General features: G+C 33.9%; 1 protein-coding gene across 1 annotated transcript; it reads right to left on the bottom strand.

Moving 5' to 3' along the window:
* Nucleotides 1–18,428: 18,428 nt before the first annotated feature.
* LOC137406255 (arylsulfatase B-like) lies at nt 18,429–26,007 on the bottom strand. The gene is made up of 13 exons (XM_068092794.1): nt 25,992–26,007; nt 25,070–25,181; nt 24,580–24,631; nt 23,988–24,091; nt 23,305–23,405; nt 22,833–22,903; nt 21,987–22,091; nt 21,748–21,826; nt 21,160–21,284; nt 20,321–20,570; nt 19,620–19,779; nt 19,176–19,351; nt 18,429–18,661 (listed from the first exon to the last, which is right to left on the bottom strand). The coding sequence occupies exons 1-13, from the start codon at nt 26,005–26,007 to the stop codon at nt 18,429–18,431; spliced, it is 1,584 nt and encodes a 527-aa protein (XP_067948895.1).
* Between the last annotated feature and the right edge of the window lie 522 nt (nt 26,008–26,529).

Genomic DNA, 26,529 nt, shown 5'->3' with positions numbered 1-26,529 from the left:
TGCCATAAAGTTATGTTACTTACAGGAATTACATCAATATCATCATGCTAGATGAGACGACAGCAGAGCTCTATGTAGATGATGCAATACTTACAACAACATTTGCTGACCTTGGTCAAGTAGGAGGAGAATACTTTAACAATGACAGTTGGGTGAGTAAAATCCAAAGGGTAGTGATTCAAAACAAATGATGCCAACATTAAAAAAATTACACTGTTTTTAAATAACTATTTAATGATACTCAAAAAAGGTTAACCTTGCACTCACGGGTTGGTAGTCAAGTGATCACCATTCTGAAATTACTAAAATGTGAGCAACTACACATTAAAACAATTGATAAATTAAAAGTTTTTTGTAAAGCCACGGTGAGTCGTACTAGATGTTAAAACCACTAAAAAAGTAGAAAACCAGAGATATCTTGAAAGACAACAGAAATTCTAAATTACTATTTAATTACTAGTTTTAAGAATGTGTTTTTTACAAATAAACTTGTTTTACTTGGCCATTTTTTGTATTTAAAGGTACATATAACTTCCTGCTTGTGCAAGCTGCCTGGCAAAAAGGGCTGATCAAATTACTAATAAACATCTGCAGGGCATATTTAAAAAGCATCAGGCATGTTATCTCTTGTAAGTTGTCATTGAATCTATGCACATATATGTAAATGTATGTCAAACCTTATTAAGCATCTAGGACCATAATTCTTTCCCATTCTTGTGTCTAAAGCTTTATTTCTAAAAACAGAAGTAAACAGAGCTAAAGGAAAGGAGTTAACTGATACTCTTTATAGTTATAGATAGTCTGCCCCGTACTACTGAACTTTTCAATAAAACCGTTTGGTAAGCCAAGCTTACCTCTTAGAGTATTCTATTTCATATCTTTGTATTCTATGCAAAGTGACAGTAGAATAATTATGTGTATTTCAGTCTGAAGTTTGCAACACAAACTACTAACAGAGTTTTTAGCCGCCAGAAAACATGTTGACTAAACACTGCACTCAATGAGGTTACTGTGGTTTATTAGAGCCATCACAAATTTTTGTCTGACCCTGTGTGGAAGGCGGAGATTGTGGTGAACGTGCATTGCCAGGCTCTAGTCTTTTTCTTGTAGTGCCTTCTGTTATATCCGTTGTAAGGCGATTCTCAGGCTTTGTTGGTGTACTGGTAACTGAACTGTGTGGAGATTGTAATGAAAGAACTGAAACTGCTTCGCTTTCTCTCGTTGTACAGCCTCATTTTTTGCTCCAGCTGCTTCCTCATCTCTTGCATTGCTGCTGCTTCATCTTGCAGCTCTTTCTCTTCATCTTGTTGAACTTCTAATTGCGCTATTTTTTGCTCTAAGTGCTGCTCCACTGTTTGAAGCTCACTGATATGCTCAGTGTACATGTTTGTAACAGTTGTATCAACTTTATTGTCAGAAACAACTTGCAAATCCTCATACATTGAATCAAATTGATTACGAAACTCATTTAGCTCTGTCACGTCATTTTGTAACGTTTCAATGCTAACATCAACACCGTCAATGTTTTTTCTAACCATATCGATAACATTCTGGTGATCTAAAATTGTTGTCCCGATAATGTTCATTAGCTGCATAGCACCATTGGACTTTTTTAATGCAGCCAATCTTGAAGAGCGCCTAACAGTGCTTTCACTAATTATAGCAACATGTACATTATTGTCAGCATTACTTGTTTGCTGATGACTACTAGCACTATCCAAACTGCTCAGTTTTTCAGTTTCAACTTGATTTTGCAAACGTGTACCTTCACCGTCCGTGTCTGAGACATCAGTGTGTGACTCTACCGTTTCTTTGCTCAGCTCGGCATCGGCCATTCCGGCGCAGTGCCAAAACACGCAAGCAGCACCACAAATGAGTTAAGCCAATACCGGTTAATTTTTAGTGCAGGGGATATTTTTTTTAGATTTTGCGTAACAATTCAAAGTGTCAGCCGCTTTTAGATACAGTCAACCTTACAATAACTGAAAAAAACAGACTCAAATGATGCACATTTACCGTAGAATAAGATCCTACTAAACATTAAAACAGTTTGAAGCAAAAACAACGTGAACCCAACTATTTTATGAAGTGTAATTGCCCTACGAAAGAATCGTGAGAGTGTTTGTGGTATGAAGTATCATCAAGTTTCACAAACAAGTTATATGATAGCACTAATACAGTCTGATAAATTGGTGATCTGTTACTATTGATCAAATAAAAATGCTATATATTAGCAGTCAAGAGTGTTATTGCATATAGAGTGGGAGTGTTTGTGGTATGAAGTATCATCAAGGTTCACAAACAAGTTATATGATAGCACTAATACAGTCTGATAAATTGGTGATCTGTTACTATTGATCAAGTAAAAGATGCTATATATTAGCAGGCAAAAGTGGTATTGCATATAGATATGCAATGTGTTTTGGCAAATGGCTACTGAATATTGCCAACGGCTACTTAGCTGTTGTGCTATGAACTCAGGCTAGCGGTGTTGCAGCAGATTGGGTCCTTGTTGATCCAAGTTCTCTGCAGCCGCGCCTTCGCTTGCTTGTGCTCAGGGTTGCGGTCATACAGCAATCGTCTTCTCTTGAGATAATTCTGTAGCAGTGCCTTCGCTTGCTTATGCTCAGGGTTGCGGTCGTACAGCAATCGTCTTCTCTTGAGATACTTCTGTAGCCGTGCCTTCGCTTGCTATTCTTTACCTTCTTTTAGGAAAGACTTCACTGTGGAGACTTTTACGTCCCGCTTATAGTTACTTGGGGTTACTTGAAGAAGGAATGTTTCACTGCTAGTCTTTGTTATATTTAGACTACCATGAAGTCTGTAAAGCATAACTTCACATGAACTAGGCGAAAATATTACATAATACTATTTAATTAATAAAACATAACCGAACAACACAATAGCGTAAAATAGCACACAGTATATAATATAAAAGTCATGGAACTAATGCTGGTGGCTGCCTAACCTTTCCATTAAAAGTCTTCCAATTGCCAAAATTAACTTTGTTGAAACATGTATCTTTACAGCAAATAAAAGGTATTACATCAAAAATACATACACTAAATTTACTGACCTTTGTCTCCTTTTAAAAACTTTTGTTTAATAACATTGTTCTGTAGTAAACACTTTTTCCAGTACTAAGGCTTGTAAATTAACTGTTTCCAGTACTAAGGCTTCCAATTAACTGGCTCTGAAGTCGGCTGACTTATTTGAATTTAAATATACAACGCAACGGGCCAACGCAACGGGCCAACGCAACGGGCCAACAGTAAAAACATATGGAATTCACCACTAACGCTCATAGGTGTGTTTGAAAAGGTTTCTACAGATCCCATACTAGCATAATATATATCTGAACTGAAAATATAGATCATTCCAACACAAACACAGCTCTAGTGTTCATAACATTCTCCATATATCTCTAGAGGTCGCCTGTCTTTAATATGCCTAGTATTGCTCTCCGCAGTATTCTCATTGTCAAGATCACTGTCAATTTCAGCATCTGTGTCTTCAGAACTATTGTCATTTTCACAGATGTTGAGATTATCAAAATCAATTTCTACTTCCACAGCATTGTCACTTTACACCCTGTCACTGCTGGTATCCTCGCTATTACAATCAGCTAAGCATATTTTTGCAATGTGCCTGCTTGTGCCATCGACCTCTAAGACCACATCAGATACCAATGCAGTTACCATTCCTTTTTCTCCACACAGTAGTACATTTAGCATGCTCTAGTTTAACATAGACTGGGTCACCAACTTTGTACGGGTTTCTTAATACTCTACATGCAAATTTTGGTGGCTATGCAACAACGTCAGGACTTCTTACTGCGTAGGAGTATACAATTTGCAAAGATACAGCACCATGCCTGTTTGGGGTATTGCTGTGCCAAAACACCATTCTGTTAACATCGTTGCCTGAACGTCGCCATTTTCTTAATTGTCTTATGGTTATGTTCAACAATGCCATTACCAGATGGCCTGTAAGCACAACTCAGCAAAGGATTTACGTTTCATGTCTTTAGCATGCTCGACAACTGCACAATTTTGAAGCATGAACCATTGACAGAAAGCAACTCTTGTAGAGGACTCTGCTCCTCAAACATGCGTACCAATTGTGCTAATACAGAGTTAGCTGTCTCATCTCTCAGTTTTAGCCATACTTCAAATCTGCTAGGGCCGCAATCTACGATGATTAAATAAGGTATTCGGCCAACATGTGTGATGTCAACAGCAAGTCTGTACCACACCTTTTCCACTTCTAAACTTTCTTTCTCTCAATGTGCAGGCGAAGGATAAATTTGTTTGCAGATTTGACACTCTTTCACAACCTTTTCAATTGTATCTTTCGAGACCCTGTCACCAAACCTCTGATTAGCTAAGTAATCCAACTTGTCAACTCCTAAATGGTGAACTTGATGCTTGTTATACATTCTTTATCAATACTTGCGGCCTCCTCTCCTGCTACACCCATACATGATACTAGTGGTTTCAGCTATTTTTGATTCACCCTAGTTAGAACATCAGCCGTTATCAGCTGACTTGACCAAAGACATTCTTCGAGTGATGCTATATTCTTCTACGATTTTCGCAATAACTGTAGACTATCATTTTTGAAAATCCACTGACTTTAGGGGGATGTCTTTCTGTGATAATAGAATTAACCTAGTTATACACTGATAATGAGTCAGTAACATTCGTAGCTTGTTTTACTCCCCACTTTATTGCTAGGTTTAATCCTTTAAGTACTGCTTCAAGTTCAGCTACATTTATATGCATACTGTCATCAATTTTCCTCAGCCATGATGCATCTTCTACAATGCTACTTTCTATTTTTTGTTCCCAACAATTATAGCTATAGAGCTCACATCACACGAGACCTTGCAGCGTTCAACTCTATCCACAGATCATTTGCCCGGCACTGGGTCATGTCTCGATACCCTATTTAGTGTTTCATCTAACGTCTGCAGCATTTTTTTGCCATTGCATCATCCAACTTGCCATCAGCAGCACACAGTTTCATGTAGCTGCATGCAACTCATAACCAGCCAGCTACTGGATAGTGACCAATCAGTTTACTACACACAGAAAACAAATCTCTCACAGCTAAGTTGCGCTGCAGTGTACATGTTCCCTTATCACTGATTTTCACGCAAAGCCCAAGAACCTGCGCTTCACGTAAATCAACAGGGTTTATTGTGACTAGGTCAAACTTTAACAAATGGCTGCACACAACTTTGACCCGCACTAATGACTTATTTACAACAATATTATCAATATAGTGATGGGTACTAGTAGCCACCTTAGGATCAAGTGACAACGCTGTTGATAATATTTTGGACATAAGCTTAGGTGCTACATTGAGCCCACAACCTAGTCTAGTCAAGACATGCAATATTCCATTGAACTTAAAAGCTTGAAATCTTTACAAGCTACCATCAACATGCAATTGTAAATATGATTTTTTGAAGTCTAACATGCAAGCATCACTGCCTAACGTACACCAATTGCAGAGTTTATCTTAACATACTGCAGTGTCCAAACCAGGATGACTCCTGATATACCCATACCCAGGTTGTACCTTTGTCTCTTTGTTAAATTGTGTAGCCCCCAACAATAAAATAATGCCAGTTACAGGTCCATGAAGCGCTTCTCGGTATGACTGCAGCCATCCATTGTCTATCCATTGCATAACCTGTTTTTTATATTCTTCTCTAACGATGTCATCTACAGCGTATTCTCCGCATGTATTGGACAATGTAAGCTTTCTACTTACCCATTTCCAAGCAACTATCCACTTGTGACCATCAAATTGTGCTTTGAAGTCTCTATCATCTATACTTATTGGCGGCTGCTGGTCATCATTAGGACTGACAGGACTAACTTTGTTACGTAGCATCATGCCACCGTTTTTAACTGTCTTGGTCCAAAAAGTACACCTCTATTTTTATTTATAGACACCTCACCTAGCTTTGCAATGCTATCCATTCCTAGTATTATCTGGCAACCACTTACTAACTTTGAAGCAATCATAGAATGACCTGTAATTTTACAAGAGTGACCCAGTTCTATGTCAAGAGTTGCCTCACCCTTGCATGTAGTGATATGTCCATTGAACATCATCATTTATCGCTGAGGACCTTTCGGCAGAAATTCTAACTGCTGTGCTCACTGTTGTTGTATAATTGATTGTTCATATCCACTATCCTCCAATGCTTTTATCTTTGTGCCTTTTACCCACACATAAACAAATCGTAGCACCGGATTTTTTTTACGTTGGGTGAAGAGCCGGTGCATGCACTTCCCCACTGGCATTTCCTTGCATCTGGAAACAGTTTTTTCTGGATGTGCCCTAGTTTGTTACAAAGATTACATCTGACCTCATGACGCTGCTAATACTGCCTCCTTTTTCTAGCAGCGCATGACAAAGTTTCTCCATTTTACAACTTTTTTAGAGCCAAAGTTACTAATCTATTAATAAAAAACAAACAAATTTAGGGTCATGATGAGTGTAGCAAGAAAATGATAAACCAATAATCTCAGTTTTTCAAAATACTATTAGTTCTAGACAACCTTCAACAAGATTTCACAATATACATTTTGCAGAAACTACTGAACAACCAGTAGGTCAATAGATTTTATCACTAGTTGTTTTAAACTTTTGACATTTTAATTTTTGAAGCTTGATTTTGCTAAAGTAGTACATATGATAGCTAACTGACATACCTTTTACAAGCAAACATAAAATCTTTACAAAATGCATCAACTAGTATTATTTAGAATATTGTATAAATGCTAGCTAAATGCAAGCTAAATGCCTGATGGTACAGAGAAAATAAAAACAATTTCACACAGAAAATTTACTTTTAATCAACATATACAACATCTACAGTTCCAACTTTTAAGTGAAGGTGTTTGTTTCTGTGTACTGTGTTTGTTTCTGTCTAATTCATACTGTACTAGCTGCAGTGCCTCCTTCAGCTCTAAAAGAATTGCACTAGGCTTGCTGCCCATATGATTTTTGGTATTTTTCTTCTGGCCAGCAGTTCTAGCATAATGCAAGCTGAAATGTTTAGCATGAAGCCATGAAAAATTGACATATGCAATGAGTTTGTGCACAATTTATTTAATAGTATAGCCAGTTGCAGTGTAGTGCATTTTAAAAGTACCTGTCTGCAAAACTGGAGGTTTCAAGTTCAAATCCAGTGCACAATATATTATTCATTTTTGTCATTTTAAAAATTTCTACTGGACACATGGACGGACAGACCGACAAAAAGAAACAAAAGAAAAAACTCTGAGATTTGTATATAAAAATGACATATAGTAAAATAATCATTTAGCAACCATAATATACCAAAAATACAACTTAGAAAATAAAGAACTTAACCTAGACTAGCCGACTGAGTTCAGCTTCACCAAACTTCATAGATTTTCAAATTATTTCTGAATTCAGCACATTGTGTTTTTTTTTCAAAAAATTTTACTGTTTGGTTTGTGGAAGCTCTAAGATTTTACGAGTTTCCAATAATTGAACTCTAGAGTCTTAAAAAACAAGCTAAGGCTTATAAGCTTAGAAGTTGATTAGTAATGCTGGTTATTTATTGTCAGTTTACAGTGTAACCCGCTGTGCTCATTAGCATTAATAAACTAATATAGAATGGTACAATCCATGAAACCCATAATATTGATTTTGGTGCTTTCAAAACAAACATCTAATTAGAAATAAATTAGTTACTATGTGCTACGCATTCACTGAAACTACAGAGAGCAAGCAGTCTGCCTTCTTACTAGCTGTTTATTTTGAGACTGCATGTATACATGCTGTGACTAGTATTATTTAGAGACAAGAATAAATACATCATTTTATACTATACTACGGCTTGTTTTATATGAATATTTGATTGCTTTGCACCACTTTGCTATGGTTAGCTGCAATCCAAACTTTAGAAAATTTTAAATAATACTTTTAAATAATTTTAATAATTTTAAATATTAATATAAAATTTTAAACAATTTTATACAATGATAATTTTAAATAATAAATTTTAAATAATACTAGCCACAGCATGTATACATGCTGTGGCTGGTATTATTTAAAAACAAGAATAAATACATCATTTTGTAGTAGGCCTATGGCTTGTTTTATATGTATATTCGGTTGATTAAGCTGAGATCCAAACTTTAGAGAATTTTAGTTACTACTATTTGCTACTGATTTAGCAAATGAGTAAAACATTTTAATTGAAGGTTCAGAGTGATTGGACACCTATTGGGGCTACAGGCTACTCTTTTAGAACGATAGCTGTTTTGCATGGTACCCACAGTGTCTACCACAGCAACCCTACAGTCACATTCTATGCCATGATGTATGGACAAGTGAAATACGAATCCTATGGTTTTCCTGCAGGTAAAATTTACTATACTAGAAATTCCACTGTCATACAGCCCACGACCAAAGTGATATTGGAAAAAAGAAAGGGTACTGATGGTTGAGAAATACAATATTAGCAGTCAAATGGTACTGCAGTGCAATAGGATAACTGCAATGGTAGCTGTAATGTACTGGGTGTAGGTGTTATTATATACAACAAACAGCAATAATGAAAGGAAAAGATTATATATTTATATCTCTCCCCCTGCAATAGGAGAAACGCAATATTGGCCAATATTAAAAGTAAAATGCCCTGATATTATTAGAATAACCAATATTATTATTATAGTAATAATATAAAGCCAATGCACAATTTTGTTTACATTTCAAAACGTCATAGCTAACAATATCAAGAAGTTGTGACATTTATATAGATTTTTAGAAAATCTATTTAAAAAGGTGTTTGGTCATGACAAACAGCAATAATGAAATAAAACGATTATATGTTTATATCTCTCCTCATGCAATAAGAGAAATGCAATATTAAAAGTAAAATGCACTGATATTATTAGAATAACCAATATTATTAATACAGTAATAATAGAAAACCAATGCACAATTTTGTTTTACATTTCAAAACGTCATAGCTAGCAATATCAAGAAGTATCAAAAAGAATATCCAGACTTATAATTAAATATTGTAATAATCTCATTAGAATCGTTAGAAAAAATATCATCGCCATTTCCTTAACTTTCACTGCTTTAGACATCAATTAGAATACCAAAGTTCTCAAAACTTTCCAAAATTTCAGTTACTTTGAAATCGGTAAAAAAGAAACGATTTTTGTACTTCTACGTTAATTACAGAAACCGTCGCCAATTCGACAATGCTACAGACTGGTGAAATATGCACGTTATTTTTTCGTGAAATGCGCACGACTTAATTGTTCTCTTTTCTGTCGCTCGGCGTCTTGTTTGCCGGTCTTAATTTTGATAAAAGTAAGGCTTGGCAAGTTTTAATAACGATTTTCGGCCAAAATAATCTGTCTGTTTATGTATAATCCGATCAGATGGGTTAGTTTTAAGATTTTGCGGAAACCTTTCAAAGACTTGGTAACATGTTTAAATAGGTTTGTATGTATTTTGTATTGTTATTTTACTTTAACGAATCTACAAAAAATTGGTTAAATTGGTTGATGAGATTCCGATGCAAGGGTTTTGACGTTGTTGATGAATACTTTTCGTAAGTTGTGTGCACATACATTTATCATAAAAACTCTCAAGCATTTGATCCGCTCGTTTGTTCGTGGGATTATATTTAGATTTGAATAATTATAATTCAGATATTTATTTTATTTATGAGCAGCCTGTAAACTTCTGTTTTACATGATCAACTTCTAAGAGCGAACCTTAACAATAAAAGTTTGTTAAATATGTCTAAGTGTAACCTAGATACTAACACTGTGTATCAGCTAAGTTTTAGTACTTCCATTGTAAGGTTCGAAATGAACCAAAAGAGTGAACTGTTTGAGAATTTTAAACTGCGATGGAAAACTAAAAGTTGTCCAGCTTAGAGCAAATAAGAAACAGCGCTCCACGCTTTTAGTTTCTAGTCATCAAATGATATCCAGCTTACAATTCTAGGAAGTAGACTCGCTAATGTTGGATCGTATTGCACTGCATCGACTAGCATAGTCAATGATGGATTGGACAATGACTGTGACGGAGCAATCGATGAGGAATTACAAAATGGCTTGGATGACGATGGAGATGGGCAAATAGGTAAGACAGCTGTACCAGTCAGCACAACCGGATATCTTGAGTTAGGTGAAACAATATCATTTATTTTGAGTAAGTTGCATTATCTTTCCAACTACCTCACTGTAAATGTTTACTAAAATATAAGCTGTCTTCCTGTCTGAGTAAGAGCATTGGGAAAAAAGATTGAACCCTTACAAGAACTTAAGTATCTGAGTTACACAGGCAAGTGTACTACCAACATTACCACTTGACGACCTTGCAGCGTAACAAAGTAACTGTACCCATAATTATTAAACATCAAGATTAGTATTTTTAATTGTGCCTGGGATTGCCACCATACTAGTGTTTATAAAGGTTAAATACTTGACGCTTCACAATAATTTATAAATCTACTGAATAGAGTAAATATTATGAACTGTTTTTACTTGAAATGACAAACACTAATACTATAATTTTAGATGAAGATATATCAGAAAGTTTGCTTGTGACTACAACAACATCTACAAGTTCCGCACCTACAACTACCACATCACCACTGCCTACAACGACTACTACATCAACCACATCAACAACCTCCACCACATCTACAACAGTTGCTCCAACTACCACAGTAACCACCTCCACTACATCTACAACAGCCGCTCCAACTACCACTTCAACACCCTTCACTACATCTACTACAATTGCACCAACTACTACATCAACAACCTCCACTACATCTACAACAGCCGCTCCAACTACCATTTCAACAGCCTCCACTACACCTAATACAGTTGCGCCAAACACCACATCACCAACTGTTACTACATCCACAACATCCCCTCCAGCTACCACATCAACAGCCTCCGTCTCATCTACAACAGCTGCTCTGACTTCCATCTCGATAGTATTTACGAGATCTTCTACAGCTGCTTCAACTACCATACCTGCAACATCCTATATAACACCAACTACTTCTAAAAGGTCTTCAACAAGCCTACCCTTCACTTTATCAACAATGATTCAGACATCCACAACAAGAAGAATCACTGCCACACCAGCCTTAACATCTATAAAAACTTCAAAACCTCCACTATCGTCTGAAAAACTAACCAAAACATTACCCTCTACTGCTGCACCGAAAAGATCAACTACTGCTGCCACGACGGTAGTCTCTGAAGCACCAGCGTCTGTCAAGATTCTATCAGCATCATCAACGTATGGAAATGCACAAGTACAAACTAGTCCTTCAGCCCAAGCACCAACAGCAAGTAGGCATCAACTTCACAATGTCATTTTGTTTTGTCAGTTCTTTTTCTTGTGGGTCATAGAACATTTACAATTTTTTGTGTAAATGAGTAAAGGGTGTAAAAAAGTTTTATTAATAAATAAACAACAAACTTATCGCCAAAATTTAAACCACTTAAAACATGCAAAAAAGTATTTTACAACAAAATATTGTATAAAAATGCAACTAGTGATAATAGAAATAAGAACGGGAATAAAAAATTATTTTAAATGAGAAAGAAAAAAACGGTAGTAATAGAACTATAACAAGCAATACAGCAACATTTTTCATAAAAATCAAAGTAATATGAAATGTTAGCGAATCAGTAATATAACAACATATGTGATGAAACTCTAAAGATGAAGAAACAATGAAACCTAAATATAAAATAGCTAGAAATTTATATGAAAATAATGAAATATAAACAATACTTACACTAATATTGCTTACAAAAATATAACCAAAGTAAATGAAAAAATACCAGGTTTCAACCATGGCTAACTGTGTGTGCATCCAATAATATACGTGTATCATAAGAGATTATGGCTTTAGAGAGTTTCAGAGCCTTCTAGAACTGTTCCAATCTGGCCCATGATGCCAAGCAATATTTAACCCTGAGTGTAGTGGAGCTGTATCAGAAGCTGTTTTATCCACTTTTGCAATGTAGATGCAAATTCGGGAGAGCCTGAGCAGCAAGCTGGTAACACAGAGTTTCCAACAATAATCGTGTCATCGGCAGCTGCTGCCCTTGGTGCGCTTGCACTGCTCAGTTCTGGAATCTGCCTCGCTCGTGCAGTGGCTAAGTTTAAAAAGGTAAAAATTATACATTTTTTCCTTATTTTCATCTAAATATAGGTTGAGATAAAATGCTGTCTCTTGAGTCTTAGCAAAAGTTGAAATTCAACTGGTTTGTTTTCGTTGAAAAACACAATTTGATTTTAACTCTTATGTAATATCTAACCCGCTAGAAGAGTATCTATTATATAATATGTGAAAATAAATCCGCATTTAAATTATATAAATTATAATATAACAAATATAAGTTTAAATTATACAGTTACACCATGTGGGGGGAATTACATAACATCTGATTATTCTCCTGATAATACTTCTACTCGGTTCACAAATCTGAAGTGAAATTACACTAGTTAAGGAAAAAATCTCTATAGTAACGTAACTGCACGTATACAGCTTAGAATAAATTTGAAAACATGTTACAACCCTAAGGTTTTTTGTTCTAAAATGGCAAGTTAAAAACTTCACACGGTGACGTGTCAGGGATTATTCAGAAATGCATAGTTTATGCTTAGCTGAGACAACTGCGACTTTCTCCATAACTGAAATGTCAATTTATCACCTACTAGGCATGCATAGTTTATACAATATGGTCCAAACCAGTTTATACAATATGTTACAGAGTAGTTTATATAATATGGTGCAGAGTAGTTTATACAATACAGTACAGAGTAGTTTATACAATATGGTACATAGAAGTTTATATAATATGGAACAGAGTAGTTTATACTATATGGTACAGAGTAGTTTATATAATATGGTACACAGTAGTTTATATAATATGGTACAGAGTAGTTTATATAATATGGTACACAGTAGTTTATACAATATGGTCCAGAGTAGTTTATACAATATGGTACAAAGAAGTTTATATAATATGGTACAGAGTAGTTTATATAATATGGTACAGAGTAGTTTATACAATATGGTACATAGTAGTTTATACAATATGGTACAGAGCAGTTTATACAATTTGGTACATAGTAGTTTATTCAATATGGTACAGAGTAGTTCATATAATATGGTACAGAGTAGTTTATATAATATGGTACAGAGTAGTTTATATAATATGGTACAGAGTAGTTTATATAATATGGTACAGAGTAGTTTATATAATATGGTACAGAGTAGTTTATACAATATGGTACAGAGTAGTTTATATAATATGGTACAGAGTAGTTTATACAATATGGTACAGAGTAGTTTATATAATATAGTCCAGAGTAGTTTATACAATGTGGTACACAGTAGTTTATACAATATGGTACAGCGTAGTTTATACAATATGATCCAGAGTAGTTTATACAATATGGTCCAGAGTAGTTTATACAATATGGTACAGGGTAGTTTATACAATATGGTACATAGTAGTTTATACAATATGGTACAGAGCAGTTTATACAATTTGGTACAGACTAGTTTATACAATATGGTACAGAATAGTTTATACAATATGGTACAGAGTAGTTTATGTAATATGGTACAGAGTAGTTTATATAATATAGTCCAGAGTAGTTTATGCAATATGGTACACAGTAGTTTATATAATATGGTACAGGGTAGTTTATAAAATATGGTACAGAGTAGTTTATACAATATGGTACAGAGTAGCTTATACAATATGGTCCATAGTAGTTTATACAATATGGTACATAGTAGTTTATACAATATGGTACAGAGTAGTTTATACAATATGGTACAGAGTAGTTTATACAATATGGTACATAGCAGTTTATACAATATGGTACAGAGTAGTTTATACAATACGGTACAGAGTAGTTTACGCAATATGGTACAGGGTAGTTTATACAATATGGTACATAGTAGTTTATACAATATGGTACAGAGCAGTTTATACAATTTGGTACAGAGTACTTTATTCAATATGGTACAGAGTAGTTTATACAATATGGTCCAGAGTAGTTTATAGAATATGGTACATAGTAGTTTATTCAATATGGTACAGAGTAGTTCATATAATATGGTACAGAGTAGTTTATATAATATGGTACAGAGTAGTTTATATAATATGGTACAGAGTAGTTTATACAATATGGTACAGAGTAGTTTATATAATATAGTCCAGAGTAGTTTATGCAATATGGTACACAGTAGTTTATACAATATGGTCCAGAGTAGTTCATACAATATGGTACAGAGTAGTGTATACAATATGATACAGAGTAGTTTATACAATATGGTACAGAGTAGTTTATGTAATATGGTACAGAGTAGTTCATACAATGTAGTCCAGAGTAGTTTATACAAATTTGTATGCTTTTAGAGAAAACAAGAAGAGGAAGACCTGGAAAAAAAACTAAAAAACCTCAACTTGCCGGCATCACCTACCCGAACCCCAACTCCTGGTAGGTCATTATATACGCAGCTCTGTAACCTTCTAGATTAGTTGCTACTAGATACTGCAGGGAACTTCTGCTGCTGCCCACCACCTGTCGCCACCTGCCGCCACTTGCCGCCTGCTGCTACTCGCCGCCTACCGCTGGTGCCAGCTACTTAGAATAGTGACTCTTAACAAATGCTTTAGATTATTAATAACCACAGTTGACTCTCAGTGACAACTCTTGACTGCTGTTGACCACTATTGCGCACTACTAACCACTTTTTGCCTCTATTAGCCACTATAAGCATCTATATTGACTAAGATATAAGACTGTCTACTATTGACAACTATTAAATTTTATTGACCAACACTTACAATTATTGATTGACATCCTTGTAGATTTATCAGCCCACCCACTAAGTAGTACATGCTAAAGACCTAACTTACTGCTAAGTGTTCCAAACAGTTTTGTGAGTTTTATAACATTGTTGATTATTAGCATAACAATCCTTTATAGCATGGGGCCCAGAAAGTGCTTCTGTTTCATTTGGCTCAAAAACTGCCCTCATACAATCTGGTAAATTTACACAAGTGCAAAGATTAAACAGTCACAGTTCTGTCAGCACAAACCCAGATGGAGAAGAAACACTTCCAAAACCGCTCAGTGGTAAGTATTTTCGATTAGTTATCAAGTCTATTGAAGTATTACTTGTGTTGTTATTTACTTTTTTGTTACTTATGACAATTAGACACATGCCGCTAGAGTAGGTGGCAATCTAAACTGACTTTCTAAATTATATTCAAAGAATCCACAAGCAGCCTTGCTAATACATATATGACGATTTTTTTATAGCATCCTGTGTGAAACTAAACTTTTGATTTTACAAGAATAACATCATGGAAGTCCCTAAAATATTCAATTACCACTCACAAAATGCTTTGTTGTGTTCTTCACTATAACTTGCACAAAGACCTTATATGTGCCTATAAACTACATTTAAGACTAGGAAAAACACAATAATTAAGCAATTACCATTTGGTCAGGTCTGGCTGAAGAGACAGATGTGTCAGATATCTACATGTATTAAGTGTTACAAAACATTTCATCACTTCTGATGAAATCAGTTCTTACCAGCTGAAATGTTACTTGATTAAAAAAAGTGCAAAGTATTATCAGTGGTAAAAGGAATTTACAAAAAATGTGTTGCATTTTAATAACTACCTACTTCAATCTCTTGTTCAAGTTTTACCTAAATAGCTACTCCATTTCGGTGTGTGTGAAGTCTTACAACTCAACTTTACAACGCAACTCAAAGTTTTACAATTTCTACTAAATTACCTAAATTGACAACATACATTTAAGATACAATTTCCGTCATAGATACAATGCTTGTTAGTAAAGTTTGCGTGTGGACAAAGAAAAAGGCAAAAAAATTATAGTTGTCTCGGTATAGTGCTGTTTATTGAACATCCATAAGTTTTCAGTTTACACATGTCTTTGTATGACAATAAAATGCTAAGTAATTAGGTAAAAGGAAAATCATGGTGTGACCTTCAACTGCCAGCTGGTAAATTAACTAAGTCTCTCAAAGCTATGTATAGGTTTTAATTACAAAATATGTGTAAATTGATGTCTGATATTTTATGATATATAATAATGCCACTCAAATGAAGCAAAGACTTTTACATTAACTAAGTAATAACAGCAAGGGTTGAACAATTTCTTTTCACTTCTGTTTAATCTACGCTCAGATGACTGGCCAAGGAAAGAAACTTACAATATTCTACTTGTAAAACTGTACGTGTGTAAGATGAAATTACGCTGTGTGCATGTTTATTTTTAGCCCCAAGCCTGCTACCAACTCGTTCCAATGCAGTGAGTCCGAGACAGATAGAATCTGATTGGCTACCATGGTAAAATACTTAACACTGCATTGCCTACCATGGAAAGAATTTACGTTTAACTGGCTACTATGGTGAATTATTTTACCTTCAGGAGAGCAAAGAGGCTAAATAGACAACATCTCAGCATCTACTAAATATATAATTTTATATAGAAAATAAAATTTAAAATAGGAGTTATTTTCTAATTTTATTTCTCAAAGGATAATTCACGTGAAACTTGATAAGATTTTGTCAACAAGTATAGATGTTTTCCCACTATTTCAGGATGTTATTTGTTGTTTTAGGTAATCTGACCACCATGTTTCAAGATTAAAATCGATCAAACAAATTCGGGGTTAAAATACTCAGACAAAAAATAAGCACCAAGACTTCTCCAAAAATGATGCCAGTAGGTGTAAACATTGATTATCAGTGATAAATATATAGTCTCATCAGCATCTGGTTCTTACATGTCTACACTCCATTTGGAAGAAAAAAATTTGCCAATTTGTTACCATAATATCATAAAATCATTTGAAATATAAAACTGTATTGACGCCATTTTTGAGATGTATTTGTTTTCTGGGTGCCTTAGCCGCAATAAATTTTTACCGATTTTAATCTTGAAATATTCTAGCAGTCAAACCACTTAAAACAACAAATAAAAACTCAAATGATTAAAAATTGTTCATACTTTTTGCTAACTTTTGTTAAAACTTGACACCAGTGACCTTCAAGCAACTACTGTCTGATAGTTTAAATCATTATTTCATGATAGTGCACTATCAGCATATCTTAAGGTATATTCATGTCATACATGGGAGAAACATTTATTACAATAAAACTATTTTCAGATATTTTAACAAGTAATGTTCTTTTATTCATGTGCTTTGTAATAAACGATCCAAGCTGCTTTTCTAGATACTGCTGTCTCATTCTTCAGGTAGACACAGTCTCTGCTTTCTGCTTTATTCACTAAACGTTTGATAAACCTTTGTGCATATTGTGTGTAGTTTTTGTGATTTAATTTCTTGCGTGTTCTAGTAGACCTACTAATAATTGACATTAATAAATTATTCTTTTGCATGCAAACTTCTTCATGTTATAACAGGTTATTTTATAACACCTTCTTACTATTAATGCTAGCAGAAATACATGCAAACAGATCAACATGTGCTATATTGCTTTGCTATTGATTTTGCCAAAATTTTTGATCTATTTTTCATAATTCTGATAGCGACTAAAGATGCTACAAAATCAATCTCTCTCTATTTTTAAAACATTGCAGCAATAACTATGATTAATCAATCTATAAAGCGGGAGGTATTGGAGCAGATTTGACACTTTACAGTTACCTTTTGACGCTTTATCTAACACAAAAGGATGCATGAGTTTCAGTTTTTAAGATCTCAACTTAAGGACCCTGAAAACGAGACATTGTTCTTTAAAACTATTTGAACCAGCTTTTGAAATGTACCACAACATAGTTTTACTATTTTGATGAGTATATATTGTTACAGGCTATCATCTTAGTAATACAAGAACACTTTAAAAAGCTTCGAATAAAACTAATTGATTTCAAAGGCTTCAATCACAGATAAGGACGGCAAAGTTCTCGGTATTCAACATTCTAGAAATATAGAAAAATATATATAGTATTTATATAATATCAAATCAGACAATGGTTGACTGCTTCATCATGAACTAGCAGATGTCATTAAATTGTAAATAAGTTATGCAAACTACAGTAATTATAAATTAATAATTAAGAAATTAAAAATAATACAAATGATAAAACAGAAAACAGAAGTATTAAACAAATAGTCTTAAAATTTTTACAGCTTTGAACTGCTGATCATCCAAATTAACCAAACAGCTTTGTTAAAGTCAGTTTAGATTCAAACCAACCAATCAGCTTTGTTAGAGTCAGTGTAGATACTGAGTTAGTATCATAGTTGAGTTATGTTATGTATTTAGTTTATTTCTGCAGTTTTGCTAAGTTTAGTAGCAGATAGGGTCAATTGGCTCTAAAGGGAAATCAACAGATGGTATGCAGTAGTCATGACGGGGTACGATGTAATTGCCAAAAGGTTGTGTTGTAATGTTTGTAGCACCAATAGTAATTTCATACACTGATTGGACAGCGGCTCTCTTGGCATCATCTATTTTTCTAAGCATCCGTGCAACAAGACCAGGTTTCTGGTCATACAGGTTTGTTGTCTCACTTGGGTCATCTAAAACAGGAATGTAAGACAAGCCTTATTAACGATGACATGTGAATAGACAAAATGAGTTCTGAAATCAGGTAAGATGATAAAAGAGCTCAAAATAAGTACATATGTATAAACTATAGGTCTGTGTCTTTGTGTTTGCATCATTTATAAATTAGCATTGCTCAATTTGCTTCTTTTTCTTGTTAAGTTGATATTGAAAAAGTTTTAGCAAGTTTTTTAGCTTTTATACTTGCATTGACTTAAATGTAAAACAAAAACATAAGGTTAGAAAAAATTTATTTGATTACTGAAGCCAATTATTTTTTTACCATTTTGTGAGCTTGAAATTGAAATAATTATTTTTAAAACAATTTACTGAAAACTGAACAAAAAGCTTATTGAACATTTGTTTGCAAACAAGCAAATGAAAAAGTAGCAAATAAATATTTGTTTTAGCGTGGCTAGAATGAGGTCACGAATCAACAATATTTTAGATATATGTGTAAATTTCTTTCATCTATACTTATAGACTTACCAATTACATTGAAAAGACATCTGACAACTCTCCGTCCATCGACAATCCTGTGGCAATCGTCTCCTGTAATATCAGGTAACTCTGGAGATTCCTGTGGTTTAACCCAAGATGTTGGCTTCAGTGTTGGATCAGTAACATAGTATTGGTCACCATAAATCAGTTTATAGTTTTTCCACCTGCAAACAAAGTTTCGGCGATACTTTAATATCTAATTTCAACTTTTTTCAAATAATTTTAATAGGCTTCAGTAATCTTTGCTGTGATTGGTTTAGCTAACTTGCCATGTTCCTTGCAAATATACACAAAGTAATGATTTAATTTTTATTATTGTTGACTTTTCACATATTCTGGCGCAAGTGTTGCAGTTGAAAGCTTTTTATTTTTACACAGCCTTAGGGTGAACAATCAGCTCGCTCAGCAGTAGGAAGTGCTTGCTGTACGTACCTGTATGAAGCATCTTCTGTGGCACAAGATGAGGCTGTTGCAGGATTGTTAGTTTGGTCAGTGAGGGCCACCAGCATCTCCTTTCTTATGTTATACTTCCTTCTGGTTGGTAAGTTGTACACGGAACCTAAGTTAGGTAGTTGTGACACCCCGTCTATTCCTTTAAAAAAAGTCAACTGATTACCACTTTTAATCAATTAAAGATATAATATAAACATATTAAGGGTGATTATTTGTTGCTGTCTGTAGGAATGTTTAGGCTGCTCTTCATTCAAAGATGAATAAACAGATTGATAGTGCCACTCAATCTATGGTTCGAATCGCATTAAAGGAAATATTTTTTATAGGGAAATTTTTTTATAGCATTTCATCAAGATTACGTGTGCTTATTGTTAAACAAGTCATGATGGTATTTTTATTGATAGTTTCTGAATTTGACTAAATTGAAAAAGGTGGCTTGCACTTTGTTAAGAAACTAATTTCTAAAAGATCATTTTTGATAAGAAATTTCACAATGATTTTGCTTATAGATTTTTAAAGCAAACTTAAACATTTAAAGCCTTCCATCAGTTTGCAAATTTTAAACAGGAAACAGAGTTGACTCATTTGAATAAGTATAGATACAAAGTTTTATCAAGCTATATAGATACTGGAAATAGTTAATGTGTCAACCCTTTAGCAGCTTTGGGTTCAATACTTACCAGCTATGGTGAATCCATATGACTTTGGCCCTGGTTTTGCCAGCTGAACAAATGTTGGCAGCCAATCAGTGATGTGCATCAAAAAATCCCTACTTGTTCCTCTAGTAGTTGGTCGTAGCCTAGGATCATAATATATAGTTGGGACACGCACTCCACCTTCCATGAAAGTTGTCTTTCCGTTTCTGAGAGGGTAGTTATTGGCATAATGATGAAAAGGTGGGAACTCAGTAGATGGATCTGCTCCACCATTCTGCAAAGATGAAACGAATATACAATATACTTTAATTTGAATCATACACTTCAGTTATAATTTATCTCAAGTTTAAGTAGTTCAAACCACCTGAAACTTCAAGGTCATTTGAAGGCAAGACAGAAACACAGTTTTTATGATAAAAAAGTACTAGATCAGCCATTTTAGCACGATAGAGGCTTTGCAGCTGTAATTGTTGGTAGATAATTAAACACCTTTGTTGAAGTGTGTATGGAGTAGAAATAGAATGTCCAGTACGTAGACCTTTTGAGATGAGCATTTTTAATTATTCAATTCAAGCAATGTTTTTAAACTAGCTGATTGAAAAAATTTAAAGAAAAAATGTTGCGTGTTTGCAAGAAATCTTATTGGAAGTTGAATGGAAACATTGAGGGCTAGTTCAACGTTTCAGTTTGTTTGACGTCAGCTTATGTCATAGTTCTCCGGGTGACTGAATCTGCTTAAAATGCTTTTAGTAATCCAGATGTGACTTAAGACTAGTTAGATGAGCAAAGGCTACTAAGAAAGACACAGACTTACTGTTTTAACAGATTGTGTTGTAAACAGTTTTGTTAAACGTGGTACTTACATCTGATGAAAATACTATTATTGTATTATCCTCCATGCCAGCATCACACAAGGCCGTCATTGTGACACCAACTACATCATCAAATGCTGACACCAGACCTGAAAGATGTAAACCATTTGACTGTACTAAAGCAAGAAGTGGGAAAAATGCTACCAAATATTTACAATAATAGCCAATGCTACATGGTTGCTAAAACAATGAAACCAAGGCTACACGGTTGCTAAATCAAGAAAACCAAGGCTACATAGTTGCTAAAACAAGGAAACGAAGGTCATTTAACTGAGCTTATCAATATATCTGAGGAAGAAAAGTTGTGACAGTGGTAAGAGGCATAATGCAATAGAGTAATGGAGTTGAGAGGTAGCATATGTTCAGGAAAAAACACATAAAATGCTTCAAAGCACTGTTATTCATCAATTTGATGAGCCACAACATCCTTGATCAGGTGGTGATAATTTTGGTTTCGGAAGCAAAATTTCAATGATTTATCACCAAGGTGGTTGCATTTTAATCCACTGTAATCCAATGTAAACTGAGTATGAATTCAATATGCTACTTGCATTTTTGTTGGCATACAAAAATTCTTACCTAAATATTCCCGTCGACTTTTCAATTCAGGATCTGATGGATCGAGGAAATCATGAACATTGAACATTTCTTCTGTTGTCTAAAACAAGTAAAAGGCTATGTTACCTGTATATACAATAAAGTTTTACTTTCTTTTAGCCTTAATCCTGATATGAAATTGATTTTTTTCTGGTTAACTAATTACAAGCTAGCCACAGATGTTAAGACAATCTACTTTCCAAAATAGAAGTAAAAGTTACCTCAAGGGGATCATGAGGTGCAGTTGGTGTGATCCACATAAACAAAGGGTTTGGATCATTTTTGTGGTCCAAAATCATCTCTCGTGCATCTTTCTGGTCTTGGATCTGCAATAAAAGAGTCTTAAAATTGGAAGAACAAACTAAAAATCTGATATAAATAACATATTTGTTAAATTACATCCACTTTTTTAAACAAAAAAGGTAGTCTAACATCATTTCTAGTAACTCAATCAGCAGTCAGTCACATTGTTTCTTGCGAACCTTTCAATTACTTTCTTTATATCTAAAGGAAACTATGTGACAAGTTTAGCATTGACAGCGACTACATTTGTGTTTTAAGGTAAATACTATTTGAATTTGTCTTTTGTGTAATAAAGTTAACAAACTAACGGCATTTTTTTACCTTTTAGACGCCTATAACCTAAAAACTGTAATCGTATACAACATGGTGAGATGATCGAAATATGAATATTTAAAATACTCTCCTATGTTTCTGACGTTAAACAATAAGTTTAATTTATTAAAGATTTAATATTTTTAATTAATATATGTATTCACAGATAAAGTCAATCTTTAAAATTTGATAACTTATTACTTTTAAATATATGACAAGAAAGCAACAGCTTCCAAAACTGACAAATTTCCACTAAAAGATAAAACAGACAAGACTTGTTCAAAAAGTATAAGTATATGTAATATACTTATTCAAGTTTATTACATAACATTTCTTCTAGCATTCTGATGCAAACTTAGGAAGTTTTGGGTTGTCAATTTATTTTTAGATTGCTGCCTGTACTGTAATAAATCTATTGCTTAACTCATATATATTGTATAGCTTCTGCTCACCGCTAAATGTGTTCCAATATTTTCTATACTTGGCCCTCCATTTACCCATCTTGTCACCACTCCTCTGGTTGCTAAAAATAAACAAGATATTTTTAGTACTGCACTAAATCTCTTTCTAGCATTTACCAGCATATAATACGTGCAAATATTTAGTTCATATAAAAATGCTTTGTGACAATGACACCATTCTAAAGAAAAGACTTTAATTGGAGAACAAACTTTTCAGAAGTTTAACTTTTAGTTAATTTAGTTCACCTCATGTTTTTTTATAATCTGACTCATTTCAACGGATATTATTTTTCATGGTTTTGAATTCGAATAACAGTATAGAATAATAACAGTTACTTACTCTAGTTGAAATAACGGTATAGAATAATAACAGTTGCTTACTCCAGTTGAAATAACAGTATAGAATAATAACAGTTGCTTACTCCAGTTGAAATAACAGTATAGAATAATAACAGTTACTTACTCCAGTTGAAATAAGTCACTGTTCCTCCAAGAACGCCTCTAAACTCATCAATTCCTCTAGACTCTGGCAAGCAGCTTCCATCACAGTAACCCATGTGCCATCTACAAGAAATCACGCTTTCACTTAAAATCACCATGGTTACAGGCTAACACTGCTGTAATCTTTTATTTAGTGGTTGGCGGCAGAGATGGTTAGTTTGAAAGCTAATCATGACGGTGCTAATAAAAACCATTTATATTCAAGGCTTCTTCATCTTTAGTCTGCTTCTTGAGAAAGTTTGGGTAAACAAACGCCTACTGCTCTCCGTAGCTTAACAGCACAATGAAAATGCATTAAAATAATACATGTAGTTTGATGGTTAATAGAGACAATTGCTTTTCCTTTTTAGACTAGCAAGTGGCGCAGATGGGCGGCAGTTAGTTTTTTGCAATAGGCTTCTAATTATCTCTTACATCTTCTGCTTGGTTTTCGTTACAGCGTCACCACTTATGTGAAAACACAGTTCTGGTAACTTCAACTTTAAAATTTAAGATATACGTTAGTTCACCCGAATTATTTACATGTAACGTCAAAGTACTTGCCTTTATGACCATATTTCATTGATGTCTATAGCTATCTTAAAGCATGTCTGTTAGCTTTTAGATATCTATTAATAAAAAGCAAAGGATAATTAGTTTACTCACTTTCCGAGGTGTTTAGTTGTATACCCTTCATCCTTCATGTATTCATAGAGTGTTTTATGCTCTATGGGTAAACACTGTCTGGCCTCAGGCTGAAGAACCAACACCTAAAAGGACAAAAGCCATAGTTTGAGTCGCCATAATTTACATCCTATGATTGACAAGTTGCCTTGAAATAAGAAAATATGTAGATCTGAGTATGTGTTTACAAACGAGAGAACTTTGTGATCATTTCTGCAAATTAATATATAAAATCCCTAATCTACTATCAAACTTGCGATGAGAAATTAGAAATATGCTGTTAAGTTCTACCTTTAAAAAAACTTAAATACAGATACTCATTTTCTTATTAACCAGTAAATAGAACTGCAGGAAAATTATTTAAAGTTTTGCAGTTTATTTTCTTCTCACCAAATTTAATACAGTAAATATTTAACGATTAAATTAGATTTTCTTTCTTGAATATATGACTAGATTTCCTTCTATATAAGTTTTTAAAATGCAACAAGTTTTAGCAATAGATTTTAAGACAATAAGTAAAATGCTCTGCTCATCAGAAGTTCACTCTATATAACTTGCTTTTACAAAGAACTACCTGAAGGCCAGTGTTTGAAGGGTATCTTCCTGTCAGTAGAGCTGCTCGTGACCTACAAACAGCATATTACCGAGTGATGCTGAAACATTTTAATCTCCAGTCCAAAAAGTTATTGAATGCAATAAATGTGCAGCTAAAAATGTTACCATCCTAAATATGTCAAAGGCTTTAATTTAAGGTGCAATTTCATGTTCTCTGAAGTGCCTAAATAAAGCTAGCATTAAAAATCTGTAATACGTGTGAATTTTCATGAAAATAGGCATTCCTTCAAAGAATGCCTATTTTTTACATAAATAAGTTAGTATGAAAACAGAATGAAAAAAACTTCTGAAAGCTAATCTTTATATATTAACTCAACGCTTGGTATATTATCTTAATATACAGAAGTTATTCTGATTGGTATGAAAAGTAAACTCTGTTTGCCCTGATCAAAAAGATATATGAACAGCTGGTATTTTCTGTGCTTCAAAATACTCTAATTTATACTTACATGCTACACTGTGGTGTTGCATATGACTGGATTAGTTCGATTCCTTTTGCCCTCAGCGCATCTAAATGAGGGGTTTTTACCTTTGGGTTACGATATCCAACATCATTCCATCCTAATAAACATGCCAGTACAATCATAAACCGGAACTACTTCTGCAGTTGTCAATCAAATGGTCTATAAACCTACCGACCACTTTTCAAACTAGTTTTGTATCACATCTAATAAAAGGAATAGAGAAAAGTCTATACAGCATCATAGCAACAAATTCATACACTCGCTTTACAATATATGTTTTACAATTGCTCTAGGCTCAACCAAGCCGTAACGATATAATACAAACAGTACCTAAAAACGGTTTGTCTACTTGTTAGCACTTACAGATGAAATATACTGTCTAACATGATTATCATATCCATTTTGCTTCTTACAGGAATAGAATAACTGAATAGTTAAAATTGCTAAAATGCTCAGTTGCTTTTTTGAGAAAGCTAAGACTTACAAACAAAGATTTCGTGTCTTCTTTCGAAAACAACTTTTTTATAGCTTGACCATTAAAAGCCATGATAATTTAAAATGAGTATAACATAAAAGAGAATATGTTTGATTATCTAAAATAAAACTTTAAAACCACTTTTACAAATTTTTCTTAGAGTTTTGACGTAATTTGAGAAGGATTAGTCATATAAAAAAGCACTTTTGAAATTTATCAACAAAAAAGAAAGCCAACATTGGTTTGCATTTCCCCTGATGTGTTAACTCATAAAACACAGCTAAAATACATGTTGAACGGTTCAAAAACAATTTAAATAGCTTAACAAACTTATTCCAAATATGGTATACCTTTAACAATGCATCTTTGTCTCTACCTGTGCTATGGTTTTAAACTTTTTAAAAATTAGTTCGTATAACAAAGCTACGTTACCTAAATCATCAGCCATAATATACACTATATTTGGCTTTCTGTTTTGTCTGTCCCTGTAAGTATCTCGAGGAGAATTTATCAGCTGCCTTTGGTTAGGCCTAGTCCATGCCTTCACTTCAGCTAATAGCAACAACACGAATAAGCTATAACACACTCTCATGGCGATGGTTGAAAAGATTATGATACTCCGGAGTTCTCTGACTGCAGTATATATATTACTAAACTTAGCGTGTTATTCAAGTCTGGAGTATTGTGACATCACAATGACTGGCCAGCTTAATGGTCTCAATGCATGCTTCAATAAACAAGCGGCTGGGTGACGCGTGGGAGCGCAGGATAATCAGCCCGTTCGGTTTGATGACGCTCTAGTCTGGATTCAGACTTACTTTAAAAATATTCTAGCAGGAATTTTTTAATTCATCTTTTTTTCATTCTGTTGAACATCAAAAATTCATAAAAAAACATCTGTAGTGTCTGGAACACTCTTTATCTAGAAACAGAGAGGCTTGGTAAATTAAACAAAGCTACTTTTTAATGC

The sequence above is a fragment of the Watersipora subatra genome, chromosome 10, assembly GCF_963576615.1.
Source record: "Watersipora subatra chromosome 10, tzWatSuba1.1, whole genome shotgun sequence".
Lineage (NCBI taxonomy): Eukaryota > Metazoa > Bryozoa > Gymnolaemata > Cheilostomatida > Watersiporidae > Watersipora > Watersipora subatra.
This window is presented reverse-complemented; position numbering and strand designations above follow the sequence as displayed.

What these genes read in the sequence shown, in the direction of transcription:
- LOC137406255 (XM_068092794.1), bottom strand. An exon ending in AAGTCGACGGGAATATTTAG is followed by an intron (nt 21,285 to 21,747) that starts GTAAGAATTTTT and finishes TTCTTGCTTTAG; the next exon opens with TACAGTCAAATGGTTTACAT. An exon ending in ATGTCTTTTCAATGTAATTG is followed by an intron (nt 18,662 to 19,175) that starts GTAAGTCTATAA and finishes TTCCTGTTTTAG; the next exon opens with ATGACCCAAGTGAGACAACA.